This window comes from Scyliorhinus canicula, chromosome 1, assembly GCF_902713615.1.
Source record: "Scyliorhinus canicula chromosome 1, sScyCan1.1, whole genome shotgun sequence".
Classification (NCBI taxonomy): domain Eukaryota; kingdom Metazoa; phylum Chordata; class Chondrichthyes; order Carcharhiniformes; family Scyliorhinidae; genus Scyliorhinus; species Scyliorhinus canicula.
The window spans coordinates 223,748,899-223,771,308 of NC_052146.1; the positions used below are offsets into that span (position 1 = coordinate 223,748,899).

The 22,410-nt window shown below is 49.9% G+C and overlaps 1 protein-coding gene across 3 annotated transcripts in view; it reads right to left on the reverse strand.

Moving 5' to 3' along the window:
• LOC119971979 (potassium/sodium hyperpolarization-activated cyclic nucleotide-gated channel 1-like) overlaps window positions 1-22,410 on the reverse strand; it is a 334,310-nt gene that overhangs the window by 204,807 nt on the left and 107,093 nt on the right. For all 3 annotated transcript variants that reach the window (XM_038808394.1, XM_038808384.1, XM_038808402.1), the window contains exon 8: window positions 8,577-8,723. In XM_038808394.1, the coding sequence (XP_038664322.1) occupies window positions 8,577-8,723 (147 nt within the window). The remainder of the gene's footprint in view (window positions 1-8,576; window positions 8,724-22,410) is intronic.

Sequence of the window (22,410 nt, forward strand, 5' to 3'; positions counted from 1 at the left end):
TTCCCAGGACGATACAAGATCTCATAGTTGTACGTGGACAACTCGATCCACCACCGTAAGATCTTGTCATTCTTAATCTTGCCCCTTTGTGCATTATCAAACATGAAGGCCACTGACCGTTGGTCTGTGAGGAGGGTAAACTTCCTGCCGGCCAAATAGTGCCTCCAATGTCGCACAGCTTCGACTATGGCCTGGGCTTCCTTTTCCACTGAGGAGTGGCGGAGTTCGGAAGCCTGGAGGGTTCTGGAGAAGAAGGCCACGGGTCTGCCCGCTTGGTTCAGGGTGGCCGCCAGAGCTACTTCTGATGCGTCGCTCTCGACCTGAAACGGGAGGGACTCGTCGATGGCGCTCATCGTGGCCTTCGCGATGTCCGCTTTGATGCGGCTAAAGACCTGGCAGGCCTCTGTCGACGGCGGGAAGGTCGTGGTCTGAATGAGGGGACGGGCCTTGTCGGCGTAATTGGGAACCCATTGGGCGTAGTAAGCAAAGAAACCCAGGCAGCGTTTGAGGGATTTGAGGGTATTGGGGAGAGGGAGTTCCATCAGGGGGCGCATGCGTTCAGGGTCGGGGCCTATCACTCCGTTACGCACTACGTAGCCAAGGATGGCTAGACGGTCGGTGATAAACACGCACTTATCCTTATTGTAAGTGAGGTTAAGGAGTTTTGCAGTTTGGAGAAATTTCCGGAGGTTGGTGTAATGGTCCTGCTGGTCGTGGCCGCAGATGGTGACATTATCGAGTTACGGGAAGGTACCCCGTAATCCGTACTTGTCGACCATTCGGTCCATCTCCCGTTGGAAGACCGAGATCCTATTTGTGACACCGAATGGAACCCTAAGGAAGTGGTAGAGGCGCCCATCAGCCTGAAACGCAGTGTACTTGCGGTCACTCGCGCGGATGGGGAGCTGGTGATAGGCGGACTTGAGGTCCACAGGGGAGAAGACTTTGTATTTTGCGATATCGTTTACCATGGCGGAAATACGGGGGAGAGGATACGCGTCCAGTTGCGTAAACCGGTTGATGGTCTGGCTATAGTCGATGACCATCCGGTGTTTCTCCCCAGTCCGGACCACCAGCACTTGGGCTCGTCAGGGACTGTTGCTGGCCTCGATGACCCCTTCCTTCAGCAACCTCTGGACCTCGGACCTGATGAAGGTCCGGTCCTGGGCGCTGTACCGTCTGCTCCGTGTCGCGACGGGTTTGCAATCGGGGGTGAGATTAGCAAACAAGGAGGGGGGGTCCACTTTGAGGGACACGAGGCTGCAGACAGTGAGGGGGGTATAGGGCCGCCGAATTGGAAGGTCAAGCTCTGCAGGTTGCACTGGAAGTCCAGTCCTAGGAGTGCCGGTGCGCAAAGGTCAGGGAGGACAAGGAGTTTGTAATTTTTAAAAACCTTCCCTTGGACCGTGAGGTCCGCGATGCAGCAGCTGGTGATGCAGACGGTGTGCGAACCTGAGGCTAACCCGATTTTGTGTTTTACAGGATGGACAGGGAGCGCGCAGCGTCTTACCGTGGCAGGGTGAACAAAGCTTTCCGTGCTCCCGGAGTCCAGCAGGCAGCCCGTCTCGTGGCCATTGAGGTGGATCAGCGTCGTTGTTTTGGCTGTGACTGGTCGAGTTGAATGGCCGCGAGCCGTGGAGAAGAACCATCGTCGTGGTCGTCGTTGGCCGAGTAGGTGCTGGCAGAACCTTGCGTGCCAGTCCAGGATGGTGGTGCCCAGGATTCGCACGTGGAGTCGGGGCCTAAGATGGCGGCGCCCGCAGGGCCCTCGTGGTTGCTGGGGGCGGGGTTAGCGGTGCCAGATGGACGAACAAAGCGGCTGAGAGCGGGGGCAGAGAGGCGTGCATGCCGGGCGCAGGGGCCCGGGGGCGGGGGGGGGAGAGATTTGCGCGGTGCACTGGAAAGGCCCGGAAGGGCCCGGAGGAGAGGGGGAGGCACGCAGGGCGGGCGCAGGGGCCCGGGGGCGGGGGGGGGGGGAGATCGGCGTGGTGTGCTGGAACGGCCCGCAAGGGCCCGGAGTGGGGGGATCCCCGGTCACTGCGCGGTACAGCAGCGACCGATTTGGCCTGGCAGACAGTCGAAAAGTGGCCCTTCTTCCCGCAGCTCTTACAGAGGGCGGAGCGGGCCGGGCAGCGCGGGCGAGGGTGTTTAGCGAACCCACAGAAATAGCAGCGGGGCCCCGCGGACTTCTCGGGGCGTCCCGCGGCGCAGGCCTGAGGGGGGTCGGGAGCAGCGGATGGCGGTGGGGAAGCGTGCCAGGAGGCCCAGGGTGCTGCAGCGCAGCTGGGGACATAGGCGCGGGCGTTTAAGTCGGCGACCTCCAGGGAGGTGGAGAGAGTCCGTGCCTCAGTTAGGCTGAGGTCGTCTTTCTCCAGCATCCACTGGCGGATAGCGGCAGACTGCATCCCAGCCACGTAAGCATCTCTAATCAGAGGTTCCATGTGCTCCGTGGCTGAAATTTGGAGGCAGGCGCAATTCCTCCCCAGGACAGCGAGGGCCTGGTAAAAATCGTCTAATGACTCACCGGGGAGCTGTTGTCTGGTAGCCAGCAGATGTCGGGCGAATACTCTGTTTACCGGTTTAAGAAACTGTCCTTTCAGCTTATCCATGGCCGCGTTGTAATCTTTTTCCTCCGCAATCATCGCGTAGGCCGCCATGCCCACGCTGGAGTGGAGGATATGAAGCTTCTGTGCCATGGTGGGGGGGCTGTTTGCGGACGGCAGGTAATCATCGAAACATGCCAGCCAATGTTTAAAGATTTCTGAAGCGTTCTGAGTTTGCGGGCTGATGCGGAGGCATTCGGGCTTGATCCGGAGCTCCATCTTCAAAATTCTAGCTTATTAAATTGATCAACCATCAATTGAACGCGAGACGAGTTGCTGTACAAAAGTAGGCTTTAATAAGCTAGATGTTAGCCCTGCGGTCGACTACAGTAAATGGCCGACCGCCGGGCGTGCTGGGTATTTATACCTCGCCCTAGAGGCGGGGTTAACTCAGCCTCTCGACCAATCGGGGAGCCGTCACAAGACTGGTGTCAACCAATCGGTTGAGCACCAACGATAGGCACCAACATGGGCACCAACGATATGGTGCACATAGGCACTAACGATATGGTGCACATAGGCACCAACGATATGGTGCACATAGGCACTAACGATATAGGTAAAAAAACGGGATGAGGTCCTACAAGCTGAATTCAGGGAGTTAGGAGTTAAACTAAAAAGTAGGAACTCAAAGGTATTAATCTCAGGATTGCTACCAGTGCCACGAGCTAGTCAGAATAGGAATGTCAGGATAGATAGGATGAATGCGTGGCTCGAGAGATGGTGCAAGAGGGAGGGATTCAAATTCCTGGGGCATTGGGACCGGTTCTGGGGGAGGTGGGACCAGTACAAACCGGACGGTCTGCACCTGGGCAGGACTGGAACCGATGTCCTAGAGTTTGCTAGAGCTATTGGGGTGGGTTTAAACTAATGTGGCAGGGGGATGGGAACCGATGCAGGAAGTTGGAAGGTAGTAAAACAGGGACAGAAGCAAAAGGAAGTAAGGTGGAAAGTGCAAGACAGAGAAGACATAGTCAAAAATCAAAAAGGGCGACAGTACAAGGTACAGTGACTGAGGGGAGCTCAGTGAATAGGCCCAGTAATACTAAAAGGAGTAAAACTGGAGATGTTAAGATTCAAAACAGAGGTAAAAAAACCAACATAAGTGTACTTTACCTGAATGCTCGTAGTATTCGGAATAAAGTAAATGAGTTGATGGCGCAAATCATCGTGAATGACTATGATTTATTGGCCATTACTGAAACATGGTTAAAGGATGGTCACGACTGGGAGTTAAATATCCGAGGGTATCAAACTATTCGGAAGGACAGAGTGGATGGTAAGGGAGGTGGTGTAGCTCTGTTATTTAAGGACGACATCCGGGCAATAGTTAGGGATGATATCGGTGCTATGGAGGATAAGGTTGAATCCATTTGGGTGGAAATCAGGAATAGTAAGGCGAAAAAGTCACTGATAGGAGTAGTCTATCGGCCACCAAATAGTAACGTTATGGTGGGGCAGGCAATAAACAAAGAGATAACTGATGCATGTAGAAATGGTACAGCAGTTATCATGGGGGATTTAATCTACATGTCGATTGGTTTAACCAGGTCGGTCAAGGCAACCTTGAGGAGGAGTTTATAGAATGTATCCGCGATAGTTTCCTAGAACAGTATGTAATGGAACCTACGAGGGAACAAGCGGTCCTAGATCTTGTTCTGTGTAATGAGACAGGATTGATTCATGACCTCATAGTTAGGGATCCTCTCGGAAGGAGCGATCACAATATGGTGGAATTTAAAATACAGATGGAGGGTGAGAAGGTAAAATCAAATACTAGTGTTTTGTGTTTAAACAAAGGAGATTACAATGGGATGAGAGAAGAACTAGCTAAGGTAGACTGGGAGCAAAGACTTTATGGTGGAACAGTTGAGGAACAGTGGAGAACCTTCCAAGCGATTTTTCACAGTGCTCAGCAAAGGTTTATACCCACAAAAAGGAAAGACGGTAGAAAGAGGGAAAATCGACTGTGGATATCTAAGGAAATAAGGGAGAGTACCAAATTGAAGGAAAGAGCATACAAAGTGGCAAAGATTGGTGGGAGACTAGAGGACTGGGAAATATTTAACGGGCAACAGAAAGCTACTAAAAAAGCTATAAAGAAGAGTAAGATAGAGTATGAGAGTAAACTTGCTCAGAATATAAAAGCAGACAGCAAAAGTTTTTACAAATATATAAAGCAAAAAAGAGTGGCTAAGGTAAATATTGGTCCTTTAGAGGGTGAGAAGGGAATTTTAATAATGGGAGATGAGGAAATGGCAGAGAAACTGAATTGGTTTTTTGGGTCGGTCTTCACAGTGGAAGACACAAATAACATGCCAGTGACTGATAGAAATGAGGTTATGACAGGTGATGACCTTGAGAGGATTGTTATCACTAAGGAGGTAGTGATGGGCAAGCTAATGGGGCTAAAGGTAGACAAGTCTCCTGGCCCTGATGGAATGCATCCCAAAGTGCTAAAAGAGATGGCTAGGGAAATTGCAGATGCAGTAGTGATGATTTACCAAAATTCACTAGACTCTGGGGTGGTCCCGGTGGATTGGAAATTAGCAAATGTGACACCACTGTTTAAAAAAGGAGGTAGGCAGAGAGCAGGAAATTATAGGCCAGTCAGCTTAACGTCGGTAGTAGGGAAGGTGCTGGAATCTATCATTAAGGAGGAAATAGCGAGGCATCTGGATAGAAATTGTCCCATTGGGAAGACGCAGCATGGGTTCATAAAGGGCAGGTCGTGCCTAACTAATTTAGTGGAATTTTTTGAGGACATTACCAGTGCAGTGGATAACGGGGAGCCAATGGATGTGGTATATCTGGATTTCCAGAAAGCTTTTGACAAGGTGCCACACAAAAGGCTGCTGCATAAGATAAAGATGCATGGCATTAAGGGTAAAGTAGTAGCATGGATAGAGGATTGGTTAATTAATAGAAAGCAAAGAGTGGGGATTAATGGGTGCTTCTCTGGTTGGCGATCAGTAGATAGTGGTGTCCCTCAGGGATCTGTGTTGGGCCCACAATTGTTCACAATCTACATAGATGATTTGGAGTTGGGGACCAAGGGCAATGTGTCCAAGTTTGCAGATGACACTAAGATGAGTGGTAAAGCGAAAAGTGCAGAGGATACTGGAAGTCTGCAGAGGGATTTGGATAGGTTAAGTGAATGGGCTAGGGTCTGGCAAATGGAATACAATGTTGACAAATGTGAGGTTATCCATTTTGGTAGGAATAACAGCAAACGGGATTATTAATTAAACATGCCCATTAAAGCATGCTGCTGTGCAGAGAGACCTGGGTGTGCTAGTGCATGAGTCACAGAAAGTTGGTTTACAGGTGCAACAGGTGATTAAGAAGGCAAATGGAATTTTGTCCTTCATTGCTAGAGGGATGGAGTTTAAGACTAGGGAGGTTATGCTGCAATTGTATAAGGTGTTAGTGAGGCCACACCTGGAGTATTGTGTTCAGTTTTGGTCTCCTTACTTGAGAAAGGACATACTGGCACTGGAGGGTATGCAGAGGAGATTCACAAGGTTAATCCCAGAGCTGAAGGGGTTGGATTACGAGGAGAGGTTGAGTAGACTGGGACTGTACTCGTTGGAATTTAGAAGGATGAGGGGGGATCTTATCGAAACATTTAAAATTATGAAGGGAATAGATAGGATAGATGCGGGCAGATTGTTTCCACTGGCGGGTGAAAGCAGAACTAGGGGGCATAGCCTCAAAATAAGGGGAAGTAGATTTAGGACTGAGTTTAGGAGGAACTTCTTCACCCAAAGGGTTGTGAATCTATGGAATTCCTTGCCCAGTGAAGGAGTTGAGGCTCCTTCATTAAATGTTTTTAAGGTAAAGATAGATGGTTTTTTGAAGAAAAAAGGGATTAAGGGTTATGGTGTTCGGGCCGGAAAGTGGAGCTGAGTCCACAAAAGATCAGCCATGATCTCATTGAATGGCGGAGCAGGCTCGAGGGGCCAGATGGCCTACTCCTGCTCCTAGTTCTTATGAGAGGCACATGACCGACCAGGGCCAATGGTAAGCCGGTGTTCTGCACCAATGGCAGGCAGCTATGTTAATCATACCACCACAACTATAAGTTCGATCATCAACAATCTTATTAATAAGGCCCAAGCCATTTGCCCAGCTTGTCAGCTTGATGCATTAAAGCTATCCTGCAGGGCAATGACTATCTCGATCAAATCATTGTTCGGTGTGTATTACGCAAACTCACAATGAGCCAAAGGCTGCCACCTTCGGAACTGAAAAATGCGTTTCATCGCAAATTACCCAAGAAAAGCAAGGTATCTCAAAAATTTTAACAACAGGCCACCACCTTCGGACCCGACAGGTGCCCAATCATCCTCAAATTGCAAGCCGTTTAAAGCTGCTGCTGTGAAGTGGCAACGCAAGTGGGATTTTCCACTAACAGGAAGCCACTGTCATCCAAAAAGATACATAGAATCCCGACAGTGCAGAAGGAGGCCATTTGGCGCATCGAGTCTGCACCGTCCCTTTGAAAAACCACTCTAACTAGGCCCAATTCCCCACCTTATTCAAGCAACCCCACCCTAAGGGTCAATTTAGCATGACCAATCCACCTAACATCCATACCTTCGGACTATGGGAGGAAAACGGGGCACTCGTAGGAAACCTACACAGACACGGGGAGAATGTGCAAACTCCACACAGTCACTGGAAGTCAGAATCGAACCCGGGTCTCTGTGGCTGTGAGACAGCAGTGCTAACCACTGTGCCCCGTGCTGCCCCAAACAATTGAGTAACATTGAGTATAAACTTCAGTGTTGGCGCGATGCCAGGTAGAAAGGCTGTGCATCTTAATGAATAGCTGATCAAATCAAATACTTGTTCCTTTGCTTGTTCTTGATGAGCAGAGTACAAACTGTACTCTACCATTCCCCAGTTGCAAAACTCAACACATCTGTGGTTAGATGCAATTGGGCAACACTGACTGAACAATCGGCATGGTAGCACAGTGGTTAGCACTGTTTTTTCACAGCGCCAGGGTCCCTGGTTCGATTCCGTGCTTGGGTCACTGTCTGCGGAGTCTGCACAATTTCCCTATGTCTGCGTGGGTTTCCTCCGGGTTCTCCGGTTTTCTCCCACAAGTCTCTAAAGACGTACTGTTAGATAATTTGGACATTCTGAATTCTCCCTCTGTGTATCTGAACAGGCGCGGAATGTGGCAACTAGGGGCTTTTCACAGTAACTTTATTGCAGTGTTACTACAAGCCTACTTGTGACAATAAAGATTATTATAATTATATAATCCTGAAGGCACAAATAGCTACACCAACAACCAATTTACGATGATCACTCAAACTTGTGACGTGGCTCATTTATGCTTGATGCAAGCGACATACATGGTCAAGCCTTGCGCCTTTTGTAATTACTCAGGAGCTCGGGAAGCTTACGGTGCCAACATTGCTTTCTCCACAGCAACACCTCAGAGCCAACATGCCAACTAATCAACACCCTTTTTCTCCTGTAGTATAAATTGTTGCAATTGTTTGAAATTTGGCATTCTTGAATTTATCCTGATGAGCACAAATAAAAAAACTTCAGCAACATATTTATCTTTTCAGGAAGATTTAGGTTCTGTACCATCAAGTGACCGTATGAATACCTAAAACTCTGGAAGAGTTAGCTCTTAAAAAGCCATATTCTCTCTCTCTTTGGCAGTCCCTTGGAACAAGGAGGATGTTTTCTGTGGAGTACATTCCCTGGCAAGAACCTGCACATGGAATATTTTAACATGGAGAGGCTGTTGCGCTTCAGCTGCCACCCAGTTCTGGCTGAGCAGGAGACTCTCATGCTCTTGATGCCTGCCCCAGGCACATTGGAAGGATTTGCAGGTTGATAATCAACCTGTTAGCTACATTAAAAAACATCTTCCCTGACCATCAGGTTCAGGAGAGGGACTCAAAAGTCATTCTATGGAACATAGTAAATATTTTTACAGCTCACCTGTTTAAGTGATTCTGAAAGCTCCCCGAGGATAACTGTTTCATTAAACCATTTTCCTTTAAATTGGTGAGCTAGCTGATTTAAGACTCTTAAACGAAGTTCCTTGGGTAGATGATGGTGGCGCAGGAATTCCTTGTACTCATGAAGCTAACAAAAATAATTTTAAAAAATGGAGATCATGAAAATGTTTTCACACTGATATCTGTTATTGTTCACTAAACTTGTAGATATTTTCGCTTTCACAATGTTCTTCGCCCTCATATCAGTCAAGAAGTTTGAAAGCACAACATTAAATGACTTGGTTATTGTAATGCTCCAGCATTATGCATGGTACAATTTATTTTTTCTTACCACTGCCTTCAAAATTTGTTTCAACTCTATTTCTTATAAAACTGAATTACCCTTCTTAACATGTTAAAATAATCGTGAAAAACAAATGTGAAGAATTATATGGAACAAATGGTCATTGCTGCAATTTAGCAATCACACTTTAGTGAGAAACTGCTCTGATCATGATGTGTAGCAATGTCATAAATTTATTCAGGAAGAATTGGTCAGCACATCCAGCAACATCTGGCCTAAGGGGTATGGTTGATAGGCAGGGTGCCCTCTGCCCAGATTGGTCACATGGAAGGTGAGGGGGCTTAATGGGCCAGTTCAACGGTCGTATGTTTTTGCGCACCTGAGGAGCTTGAAGGCGGACATGGCCTTCTTACAAAAACACACTTGAAGATCGGGGCTCAGACAAGGCTAAGGAAAGGGTGAGTAGGGAAAGTCTTCCATTCGGTTTTAGACATAAAGACGCGGGGGATGGCGGTGCTGGTAAATAAACGGGTGGCATTTGAGGTGGGGAATATAGTTGCAGATTCGGGGAAGGGAAGGTTCGTGATGGTGAGTGGGTAGCTAAAGGGGATGCCAGTGGTCCCAGTAAAAGTTTATGCTCCAAATTGGGACGATATGGAGTTTGTGAGGCAAGTGCTGGGGAAGATCCCAGACCTGGATTCACACCTGCTGATTATGGAGGGCGGGGGTGAACTTTAACACGGTCATTGATCCAAGGATGGACTGATTGAGCCAAAGTTGGGGAGGGTATCGGGGGTGGCGAAGGAGCTGGAGGGATTCATGGAGCGCATGGGGGATGGACCCGTGGAGGTTTGGGAGGCCGAGGGCGAAGAGTTTTTATACTTCTCCCATGTGCACAGGGTGTTGTTGCCCGTTCTGGGAGAGTGTGCTTTACACTCAATTTGGCTCTGTTTCGTTCCTTAGCTCTAGAGTTGCAAGGTATCGTTAAGATACCGCCACAAGTTTCAAGTTCAAGTTCAGACCAATAACTCCATACACCAGTTAGTAAGTTCAAACAAGACACGTTTATTATAATAGTTATCTACTAATTATGCATATAAAACTACAAGACTAGGCTAATCCTACCACTAACAGGCCAATACTTATCTGGAATAAGGGAACTGCCGGATCAGGGAACAACGGCCTCTAGCTTTGTCCTGGATCTGCAGGCTTCCAGTCATTGTGGACTAAAGGGGTCAGGAGTGTCTACTCTCGTAGCGTGCGTTGTATGACACTTACTTGATGGCGGCTGCTGACCAGGCCTCCCCTTCTCAAGGTCTTCTGCTGCAACGGTGGTCAAGGAGAGCACTGGCTAAGAGGAGCTGGTCAAGAGAGGGCTGGTCAAGAGAGCGAGCTGGGGTCGGGTCTCTGTCTTATACCTCTCCCAGGGTCTCACGCCCACCTGGGCGGACCCTCTATACACTCGCAATCGATTGGGTCTCTTCCCAATCGATTGATTTGAATTTCCCCAATAACGGGGCAGTCCCTCGATCACTGGGCGGTTCTTGGGGCTTATTGTTTTGGACTTCTCTTGGCGCCGAGAAGTCTGGCCTTCTATTCAATGTAGCGATTTGAGTTAACTTGTTTCCATTGTATCTGGGAATCACCGGGTATCCCCTCATTAGTATGCTAACTTGTTTTCTTTCACAGTGCTGCCTGGTTTCTGCAGCAGTCAGAATACACAAGCGCTTCTGCAAGCTGCTTGGTTTTGCAACATGTCCATTTTCCCTGCATTCTTTGTAATCTTCCATTTTGTGTTGGACAGTGGCCACCCCAGGTGGCTACAGTGTACTCTCGGATTGATTTTTTTGTGGTGGGTAAGACGTTATTGGCAGGTCGACTCGGGGTACTTGGCGATCGTGGTTTCAGATCATGCATCGCATTGGGTGGACTTGCAAGCAGATCGGGGGGGTCCAGAGCCTGCAGTGGAGGCTGGTCACGGGGTTGTTAGTGGATGAGGAGGTATGTGAGCGGGTGAGGACTGCCATTTGGGGTATGCGGAGGGCCAGAGGGGCAGTGTAGAAGTACGGGGAAGAGATTAGTAGGATGCCAGCTCACCAACTCAGGAAACAGAAGGTGGCGAGGGAGATTTGAAGGGTGAAGGACGGTAGGAGTGGGGTGGTATTGGACCTGGTGGGGGTAAACGGGGTATTGAGGAGTTTTATAGGAGGCTTTATAAATCGGAGCTCCCGGTCGGGGGGGGGGGGGGGGAAATGCGGCAAATCCTGGAAAGGTCGGAGTTCCCCAAGGTGGAGGAGGACCTGGTAGAGGGGTTGGCAGGTGTTGGAGGGTATGGGGGCAATGCAGACAGGGACGGCCCCGGGCCCAGATGGTTTTCCAGTAAAATGTTGGGTGATCTGGGGCCCCCTGCTGGTAAGAGCATTTAATAAGGCGAGGGAGAAGGGGGAGCTCCCCTCCCCCGCTCCACATTATCGCAGGCCTCAATATTATTAATTTTGAAGAGGGATACTGATCTGGAGCAGTGTGGGTCCAACCGCCCGATATCACTGCTGAACGTAGACACCAAGATGTTGCCAAAGATCTTGGCCTCACGGATTGAGGACTGTGTGCGGGGTGTGAAAGGGGAAGACCAGATGGGGTTTATAAAGGGGAGGCATCTTTTGGCTAACGTTAGGTGTCTGTTGAACGTTATAATGATGCCCTCAGAGGGACGGAATGTGGAGGTGGCGGTCGCGATGGATGCGGAGAAGGCCTTTGATCGGGTAGAATGGGAATATTTGTGGGAGGTACTGGGGCGGTTTGGATTCGAGCAGGGGTTTGTGGACTGGGTTCGATTGTTGTATCGGGAACCGGCAGCGTATGTAAGAATGAACTGGATGAGTTTGGGGTATTTTAGGCTGCATCGGGGGATGAGGCAGGGATGCCTACTCTTCCCATTGCTCTTTTTCTTGGCATTAGAGCCACTGGCAGTGGCGCTTAGACTGTAAAGGGGTTGGCAGGGGATGCGTGATCAGAGGCTACGTGGTTAGACTATATTTCAAACTTTAGGGAGAGATTAACTATGGCTGGTGAGTTGGTTAGAATGTATTTAAAATTGGCACAACAGTTAATTAAAAAAGAGGCGGATAAGAAATTAAATATTTGTAGTTTTGTTAGTGGGGAGAAAGTATTAGCACTGTAAACATTGTTGGTGAAGCATTAAAAGCAAGGTTTAGAGGGTCTTATGAAATTGAATGAAAATTGATTGAGGTGGAGACTGGTGGCTCTCGAAACATTTATAGGACACAGTGAGTGGTCATCAGAGTGAACAGTCGGGGGCCTGCAACTTGCACCACATAGGTGTGTTAAAACAAATTCTGTAGCAATGGCGGCTTTAACCAGTCCACCCTGATCCTGAGGAGGACACCCTAAATCCACGGCCCTGTCACCAAGTCGCTCCCCACTATTCCCCCTGGCACGGGCAACCACCATGCAGCAAGCCCAACAATTTTGAAGACTTTTTAAACGTTTGCTTACCTTCTCACACACCTCAGCAGCCATGGCACACAGTCCCCATTTGTGCCTGCGTGACTTCCACCTGAGAAGGGTGTTGCATCGCGGAAGGGCAGAACATACTGTGTCCAACCTGCTAATCAGATTTAAATTCATGCAAATGCAGGTTTTGCATGAGCGCAAACCTCGTTTTGGCCACCGAGGAGGGAATGGAATATGGTGCCGTAATCAGCTCTGGGTGAAAACTTTGGGGCGCGATTCTCCCCAACGGCCGCCGCGACGAAAGGCTGCGACGAAAACGGCCGTGTTTTACGGCCGCCTCCGTGCCCCCGACCGGGAACCGATTCTGCTCCCCGGTCGGGGCTAGCATCGCGCGGCCGTGAACTCCGGCATCGCGGGCTTAATGAAATTCAAAGCTAGCGACGGCTGACGCGTCATATGACGTCAGCCGCGCATGCGCGATTGGACGACTCCAACCCGCGTATGCGCGGGTGACATCATCACGCATATGCGTGAAATCCGCGCATGTGCGGGCCGGTATGCCCCTCAGCCGCCCCACGAATGGATCTAGCGGGGCGGCGGAAGGAGAAAGAGTGCGTGGGGTAAGTACCCGCTGCCCGCGATCGGTGCCCACCGATCGCGGGCCCATGGCACCCTTGGCACAGCCGTGGTACGGCCGTGCCAATCGGTGCCATGGTTCCCCAGATCGGGACTTTACTGCCGTTTTTACGAACGGTAGGACCAGGTGTGTTTTACGATCGTAAAAACGGCCGTAAAGGCCTTGGAAATCGGTCCGTCGGCCAGCTGAGAATCGCTGCTCGCCGTAAAAAAACGGCGAGCAGCGATTCGTGTCGGGAGGCGGCCGTGGGGGGGGGGGGAGAATAGCGGGAGGGCGTCGGACCAGCGTCGCCGTAAAAATTTGCGCCGCCCGCTATTCTCCACCCCGTCGTGAGTGCGGAGAATCGCGCCCCTTTGCAAGATGCTCGATTCTCCACAATCTCGACTCGGGTTTCCAGCATCGCGAGGTGGAGAATTCAGCTCAAGGTCTTCATGGGACTTGATAGGGTGAATGCCGGAAGGATGTTTCCTTTTTGGGGAGACTAGAACTAGGGGACACAGTTAATAATAAGAGGTCTCCCTTTTAGAATGGAGATGGGGAGAATATTTTTCATGAGGGTCGTTAGTGTGTGGAATTCTCGTCCCCTGTATGGGGGTTCCCCTTTCTCCATCAAACATCCTCCCCACACTCTGGTTTGTAAAACCAGATTCACAAATGTATGGTTGAACAGAATTGAAGGGGGTGTCCAGAGGTGAGACCTCTTAAAACGCAATAGCTAGGATAACGCTTGAATAATTCCACATAAGTTAGTTTTAATATTCCTAGTAATCATTATTAACTATTAAACCTGTATTTTTAGGACATAGTAATAATAAGCATTTAAACCCTTGCTACAAGCAGTGGAAACACTGCATGATGGAATTTAAGCTAGCTAACTTGCCCATGTTTTTGAGACAAATGGGATTGTGTGGTCAGCAAATAACACGGTCAACTCAGTAAACACTTTTTATCGATGCCCCCACTATCCTGTCTCAAACAATCCATGGTGTGAAAAGGAAACCAGCTTTAGCATCCTGCCCCTGGATGAACAATGAGGTGGACAGGAAGTGACTGCGATACATAGGATGGGAATGTCAGAAAAGCAACTTTAGAATGGACATAAGATCCTGGTAAACAACAGGTGACAGGATGGGGTTAAATCATGAGCTGATCACAAGTCATCATTTTGCTTTAAGTAAATTTTACTGGATAATATAGAAGCGACAGCTCCAAGGATTGGATCAAGTCCAACAGGGGTGGGCTATTGATTTTTGGAAAACGCTATTATTGGTGTGTTTTTATCAGTGTTAGCCAGATTGATCGTGGCATTTATCCAGACCTTTCTCCATGTAGATGAGCCGAGTTTGGAATAATAAAGCCATCTTAACCAGGTTGATGTGTCTGCTGAGCTGTGTATGAAGCTAAGCCATAACTATGAGGGAGGAACCCCATATAAAAGCTGGCTAAATACTCAGGCCTTGGAAACGCTCCTACAAGAATTACCATTGAGATATGTTTCTTCTGATAATTCATCAATCGTTTTATTGAATTTCCTACAGCCCTCGGAGAAGCGGTTCATTCAGAAATCATGAAATACATTTACAATTACATTTATGTTGCCTGCAACCCTGTCCCATTAGAGGCTAAATGATGACCTTGTTCCTAACTTAATACTTACTGTGGAATCCGTGGAGGGTTTTCCGACGGCGGAGATGGTTGTCAGTGGTCACTGGTGGGATCTCCTGGTCCTGTCGAAGTTGATGGTAATACGCTCCTAGCCTGTGCCGCCTTCAGGGAACATGCGGTCAGGGTCAACTTCGACAGACCGTATAGGGCTGGAAACTTCCACCCTTAGTCTTTATATTGTTTACTCCCGTTTTCCCCTTTCTTTCATTTCTTTTGCTATTACAATTTTTATCCATGGATGATTGGTGGGTCTGTGACTTTGATGCAGACTTTGCCTTTAATTCAAGCTGGAGAGATCAGGGGTGACTAGGTTTGACTGATGGCCAATGAGTTGGCTCGAAGTGCTGGGCTCTGCCGATGGTGATTGATTCTAGTTTCTCTCAAATGCTTCTCTCTCCACAGAAGGCTGGGTTATATTAGTTATCCTTTGGGTTCAGAAGCTGGAAGAAGCATCTCTGATTTTCTCTGTCTGATATGATGAAATCGCTCTAAAAGTCTCTTCTGTTTCTCCAGTGATGCCGAATGTAATTTTATTGAACCTGAAAAGGATTGATATTAAAACTCGAGGTGGAAACTGGGTTTGATGGGAGACAAAGGCCAGGATTCTCCGCTATCTGGCGGGGCGGGCCTACCGGCGGCAAAGAGTGGCGTGAACCACTCCAGCGTCGGGCCGCCCGGAAGGTGCGGAATCCTCCGCACCTTCTGGAATGGTTGGAATGTGCTGGAATGGTTGGAATGTGCTGGAATGGTTGGCGCCGCGCCAACCGGCGCTGAAGGGCCTCCACCGACCGGCGAAAGTTGCCGCATGCGCAGGAGCGTCAGCATGTTCCCAGAACAGCTGCCGTGATTCCTGCGCATGCACAGGGGGTTTCTTCTCCGCGCCAGCCATAGCGGAGCTTTACACAGGCCAGCGCGGAGGGAAAGAGTGCCCCCACGGCACAGGCCTGATCGCGGGCCAGGCCACCGTGGGCCCGTCCGCCCCGGGACCGGATCCCGCCGCGCCCCCCCGAGGATTCCACAGCCCGCCCACAGAGCCAGGTCCCGCCGGTAACGACCTGGTCTAATCCACGCCAGCGGGACTGGCCGTAAAACGGGTTGCCGCTCGGCCCATCGGGGACCGGAGAATCGCCAGGGGGGCCACTGCCAATGGCCCCCAATCGGCGCGATCCCCGCCCCCACCAAAAAACTGGTGCTGGAGAATTCGGCAGTCGGCGTCGGAGCGGGATTCATGCTGCCCCCGGCGATTCTCCGACCCGGCGGGAGGATCGGAGAATCCCGCCCAAGAGAGGGTTTACTCCTCCTTAAGAGATGAGTAAACTCAAAGGTGGACCTTTGAGTTGAAGGCTCAGTTTAATAAAGGCTAGTGTCTCTCCAGAAGATATCCCTGAGGGGTTTTCGCGATTCTATGATTCTATAATCAGCTGGTTTTTAAAAAAAAGTAGGGCAGCACGCTAGCACAGTGGTTAGCACAGTTGCCTCACAGCTCCAGGGTCCCAGGTTTGAATCATGGCTTGGAGTCTGTGTGGAGTCTGCACACTCTCCTCGTGTCTGCATGGGTTTCCTCCGAGTGCTCCTGTTTCCTCCCACAGTCCAAAGATATGCAGGTTGGGTGGATTGGCCATGATAAATTGTCCTTAGTGTCCAAAAAAGGTTAGGTGGGGTTATTGGGTTACGGGGATAGGGTGGAGGTGTGGGCTTAAGTGGGATGCTCTTTCTAAGGGCCGGTGCAGACTCGATGGGCCGAATGGCCTCCTTCTGCATTGTAAATTCTATGATTCTATGATACTGCCTGTGAGTACTGAATGAATGTTTCTACTGGAAGACCATCACCAACTGTACACCGGTGGCTTTGATCAAACAGTGTACTGGGAGGACAGTTTCTGAAAAATCCTTATTATTATTATTTTTACCCCTTTCCACCTCTCTGTGCTTGTCTGTCTTGTGTGCGTGGTTAGAGAGTGGACAGTAAAAGGGGGTAGTAGGTTCACTTGCTGTTATTCCATTGCAATTACTGCATATTTCATCTTGATTTGTTATAAATAAACAGTAATTGCATTTCAATTTACAAACCTAGTGACTGTAAATTATTGGGCAGTCAACGGCCAAAGATTGTGGGAACTGTATACAAATTATTGGTTAATTCACTAGTGTTGAGACACCGGGGCCATTGGGGGCTGGAATTGACCCCGCACTAGCCCAGAGTTTTGTAACAATATCCTAACTTAATACTTAAAACTTAATGACTTAAAATCGTCATCTTCTAATGGTGTTTTAGGTACCTCAGTGGAGTTACCCAGACTCTACTTACTTTCTTGCCTGTCTGCAGAACAACGGCTTCTACGATTTCTGTTCATGGTTATACCATTCCTGCTGCTGGCCTGGCCAACTCATTTCCTAAATTTGGCAATACTCCAAACCTTTGGTTTTGACTGGCAACTTATGATCTTGATACTCCCTTTTTTTAAAAGGGTTCTCTTTGAAAGATACAAGTAATCTATTTCCAGCTGATAATCAACCTCAAGAATGCTAGTCTTCCACCCGATTCTTCTATTTACACCACATTGGAGCAGGTCTCCTTTCATTGTCTGGCTCTTGAAGTCATCAGGCTCTTATCTCTTCCCCCAATTTAGGTGCAGGACCCGTATGTTTATTGCGCCTTACTTCTTAATTGAGCTACGTGATTTTCTGCATCCACTGTGCCAGACACTGCCTTGGCACTGCCAGGGTACTGCCAGGGCATGACCCTCTCTCCCCAGGGGCTGTACTTACCTGTGCACCCCAGGCAGATCCCTTTTGCCAGTTGCCCATTTTAATAATCTTGCTGTAAACTCCACCGAAGTGACATCATGCCACCGAGGAGGGGGGACTTTCCAACATCGGGGGATGTCACAGCGGGAAGGCCTCTGATTAAATTCAAATATATTATTTAGGGTTCCCATCATTGTTTGGCAGGCACCGTTATGTCACTACCTGGTTGGGGGAGGGGGAGAATCAAGGAGGGAAATCTCGCCAGCATTAAAGCCATTTTAGGACTCCCTCTTGATTTTCCACCCCTTCACTAATCGATGTCCCAGACATCTACTATTCTATGGTGGACAAAAATTTCAAATTTCCATTTGCACTTGTAACTTGCCAATTAGGTCCTGTGCCTTCCAATTCTGGAGTCATTGTTTAGAAAACCTGTTTATATATGCAGGTTAATTTAAAACCCTTTAACGGTGCCATATATTCTATAACATTTTTCCAGTGCAATTAATGCATTGACTGATGATTTTCACTATTTAAGCTCTAATATTTGCAAATCACTCCTTTTGCTTTTAGGTACAGACCTCAAATTTAGTAAACAAAACAATTTCACTTAATTTCAAATAACTTTTACCTAATTTCAAACTGGTAATTCGTAACATGTTAATGCAAGATCAGTTTGAATGATGGCAATTGCAGACTTGAGAATGTACCAATCATTTAATTGTGCATATGTGACACCGGTCACAACTATGAAGCATAATTCTATACGACAACAGAAAACGTGCCAGTCTGGTATCCATCGAACCTGTAGTTTATTTCTTCAGGCCCTACTTCACTGTCTGTACTGCGCGCTCCGCCAGTCCATTTGACACTGGGTGATAAGGAGCAGTGTAAACATGGCGAATGCTTTTGCTTTCCCGAATGCAGTGAACTCCTCATTAGTAAACGAGGCCCCATTGTCAGTAACAAGCACCTCTGGTAAGCTGTGGGCTGAAAAAGTTGTGTGCAACCATTCGATGGCCAGTGAAATCCACATGAAGACAACGTCCGGGCCACTCCAATGGGTGCAAAGGCACTGCTGCTGGATGCTTTTGATGTTCTTGGCAAAAAGGGCAGCACTGGGCCACCTGCACAAGGCCTGCATCGATACCCGGCCACCGGACGTTATTCCTGGCCAGAATTTTCATCTTGGAGACACCAGAATGTGCCGGGTGAAGATCTTTCAGAACCAAACCTTGCCCTTTCGCAGGGATAACAACCCTCATGCCCCACAGGAGGATGCCATCCTCAACGGTCAGCTCCGTGTTGGAGCACCTTGGTAGAAAAAGCCTTCAACTTCACTGGAAGTTGTCATCGTGGTCCACCATATAAAACCAAATGTTGCATCGTACTGCGCCCACTCTCGGAAGCAGTCAGCCGTCATAGGCAGGATGTCCATGAAATTTAAGACCGCAAAGATTTAATTGGCCATGGGCACATTCACCGAAACCATGGGCAGGTGAAGACGATACAATGCATTCGCTATCAGGGTACCTGGGCAGTTTTCAAAAGGATGCTGGCACTGTCAAAGCAGAGCCCACCTCTGAATCCAGGCTGATGCAATCGGCGGCACTGCCTTATCTTTGCGAAACAGGCCAAGCAGCAGTTTATGATCAGTAATTATGAAACAATGGCAGCGGTAAACATACTGATGAAAACGTTTGACTCCAAACACAACTGACAGACCCTCTTTCTCTATGTACGCATAGTTACACTCTGCGGCTGTCAACGTCTTGGAGGAAAAAGCTATCGGACAGTGGTGACCGCCATCCATCCGATGGGACAGGACTGCGGCGATGCTGTTCGGCGATGCATCACGTCAGTTACAGGGGCTTAGTTGCGTCAAAATGGGTCAGTACTCTTGACAAAACCAATGTCCGCTTCATCAACTGGAAAGCAGGCTTCTGTTCATCATCCCCAGCATTTATGTAGAAGAAAGCAAAGGTAGGCCAGGATCATTCAGTAAATTCAGCATAAAACAGCCGTAATAATTGATCTGGCCTAATGAGGAGTGAAGCTCCGTAGCAGCACGTGATGCAGGGCCCAAATTGATTGCCTGTACTTTGTCGATTACTGGGACCTGCTAGCCCAGTACGCCACCACTTTAGCATTGAAAACGTATTTCACCTTATGCAGGCGGATGCCATATTCCAAAAATCTCTGCAAAACCGCTTCAAAGTTTTGCAAGTGCTCAACCTTCCTGGCCACCATGATCAACATATCATCAAGATAGATGGCAACACGCGGGAGACCACAAATGGAAGCCTGGTCTACTTGTATAGTCCTTTATGAATATTGGTAGTAACATATTTCCATGAGGTCTTGAGCAATTCAAGCTGTAAATAAGCATTGCTCATATCTAACTTGGTAAATTTAGAACCACTTGCCAGCGTGGTATAGAGATATTTAATTCGAGGTAGCGGGTATCGGTCTAAACGTGAAGCCATATTAGTGGTGAACTTGTAGTTAACTTGCAACGGTAGACAGTCAAATCCGGTTTCATCGCCGGAAGCACTGGCACCACCCAGTCGGCAAAACAAACATGCTGAATTATATCGGGGCTCTCCAATTGCTGCAGTTCGGCCTCGACCTTACCAACAGTAGCATAAGGGCCCAGTCAAACATGAAAAAACAGGGCTAGGTCTGCGGATCCACTTGGATTTACGCCATGGCTCCTTTAAATCTCCCAAGGCCGGGCTAGAGAACGTCGGGGAACTTTCACAGTACCGTATCTAAGCCCTTATCTCCACCTGGAAGATATGTTGCAGTCAATCTGCAAATGGTGCAGCCAATCCGGACCCAGCAGGTTGGGCCATGCCCCTGCACCACAGTAAGTGAAGCTGCAAGGACTGATGCCCGTAGATCACCTGGATGAGCAAGGAGACTACAATAGCCAAACGCTCCCCCGTACACGTGGTGAGCTGGGTTGCCGAATTAGCCAATGATAATTGACTCACCCCATGTCGGATCCAGTCGAACACATGGTCCAGCACCACCAAGACAGCAGCTCACAGCACCTTTATCAAACTCCATTTGGATAAAGTGCCCGTTGAACCGCACAGGGATACGAATAGAGCCCACCAGCGGCGCAGCTACACAGTTCAGCTGCATTTTCATCTCGTCGCCAGCTTCTTTGGGGTCGACAAAATATAAGGTCCTTGCATGGGGCCAATGCCTACCACATCCCAGATGGCCAGGGCAATATCCATCACGCTGCCGGCGGTCCCGGTGACCCTGACATCACACGTCTCGCAGGGGGCGGAGTCGGCATCTCCCGAATCCAGAGAGGGTGTGCAGCATGGTCCAGGGCCTCAAGCCCACAGCATCGCGGCGGTCTGTTCTAGTCGCTGTAGGTTAGCGAGGAGGGCATCGCCAGTCAACATTCGCCTTCATTCCCTGGAGTTCCTGTATGCAATAAAGCGGCAATTTCCTGTGAAAGAGAAATTTGCGAAGCTTGCAGGAATGTTAGAGTACGTTCACCTAGAAGGTTTTTTTGAATTTTGAGATTGTTAATAACTCAAACCACGCAGTCGCGGAGCATATCAGCCAACACAGCGCCATATATGCAATAGTCAGTCATTTTCCACAAATGGGAAACACATTAGGCAATTGATTCCCCTTCTGAGCATTTTAACATATAGGCCAGGATTCTCCGAAATCCCAGCCAAGAGTTGACACCGGCATAAACACCAGAGTGGCGTATGCCGGCGTCAACGGACCTCCTGGCCCAGCAATTCAGCAGTCTTCAGGGGGCCAGCATGGCAGCAAAGTGCTGTGCGCTGTTCCGGCACCGAAAGGCGGCCCTGCACAGCCGGCACGACAACCGTCTCCGCGCCAGCGTATGCGTGTGATTGCCGGCGTTGCGCAACATGGCGGGCCCGTGAGGAAGGAGGGAGGGCCCCTCGAGATCACGGGCACCCGCCGATCGGAAGCCCCCAATCGTGGGCCTGGACCCTGTGGAAGCCCACCCCCAGGGTCATATCTCCCCACCCTCCACCACGAGGGCGTCCACCGTGGCCGCGGGTCTGAGCTCCCCCGGGTGGTACCAGGTTGGAACCCCGCTGGCGGGTCTCAGCGGGATTTCGGCCTGTCGACCGTGGAGAATCACCATGGGTGGCTCTTTCAGCGGCCCCCGACCGGCACTGCCGTGGCTGCGCGGGCGCGATTGGCGGCAATTCTCCGGTCGTCGGAGAATCGCGTTCTGGCGTTGGAGCGGCGTGGCCCGAATTTCCCGCGTCCCCCGCAATTCTCCGACCTAGCGCAGGCTCGGAGAATCCCGTCCATTGAATCTGTACCTTTGCACAATGATGGACAGAGTTTATGGGCTCCTAGGGGGGGTTCTTTACAGGCATGGACGGGGACGGGGGTGGAACTGAAGATGGCGGGGTGGGGTGTGGCAGGGCGAAAGCGCGGGCTTTCCTCTGTTTTCCCGCGCGCGGGGCAGAGGAGGGGGGAGGGGAGGAGTGCGGGGCGTGGCTAGCAATGGCGACCTTTCCCGCGTTGGAGCGGGGCCAGGGAGGAGTGGCAAGGGGGGGGAGGCCCCCCCCCCCGAGCCGGGGGGAGTCGGAGTGTGGCAGGAGCAGCCGGGTCAGCGTAAACCAGCTGACTTACGGGAGTACGATGGAGGGTACATCGCGGCTAGCAGGGGTCCTAGCCTGGGGGGGGGGGGGGGGGGGGGGGGGGGGGGGGGGGGGTTAGGGAGGGACACCGGGTTGCTGCTGGAAAGACCAGAAACGGGAAGTGGAGGACTGGAGAGGTGGGGGGAGGGGGCCATCGCCATGGGGAGCGGGTCAGAAGGGGAGGGTCGACCCGGGGCGAGCAGGGAACAGGACATGGCTAATCGGCAGGGGAAGGGGGCGGGTCGTCCCGCGACCCGGCTGATCACTTGGAACGTGAGGGGGCTGAATGGGCCGGTCAAGAGATCAAGGGTATTCTCACACCTGAAGGGACTGAAGGCTGATGTAGCAA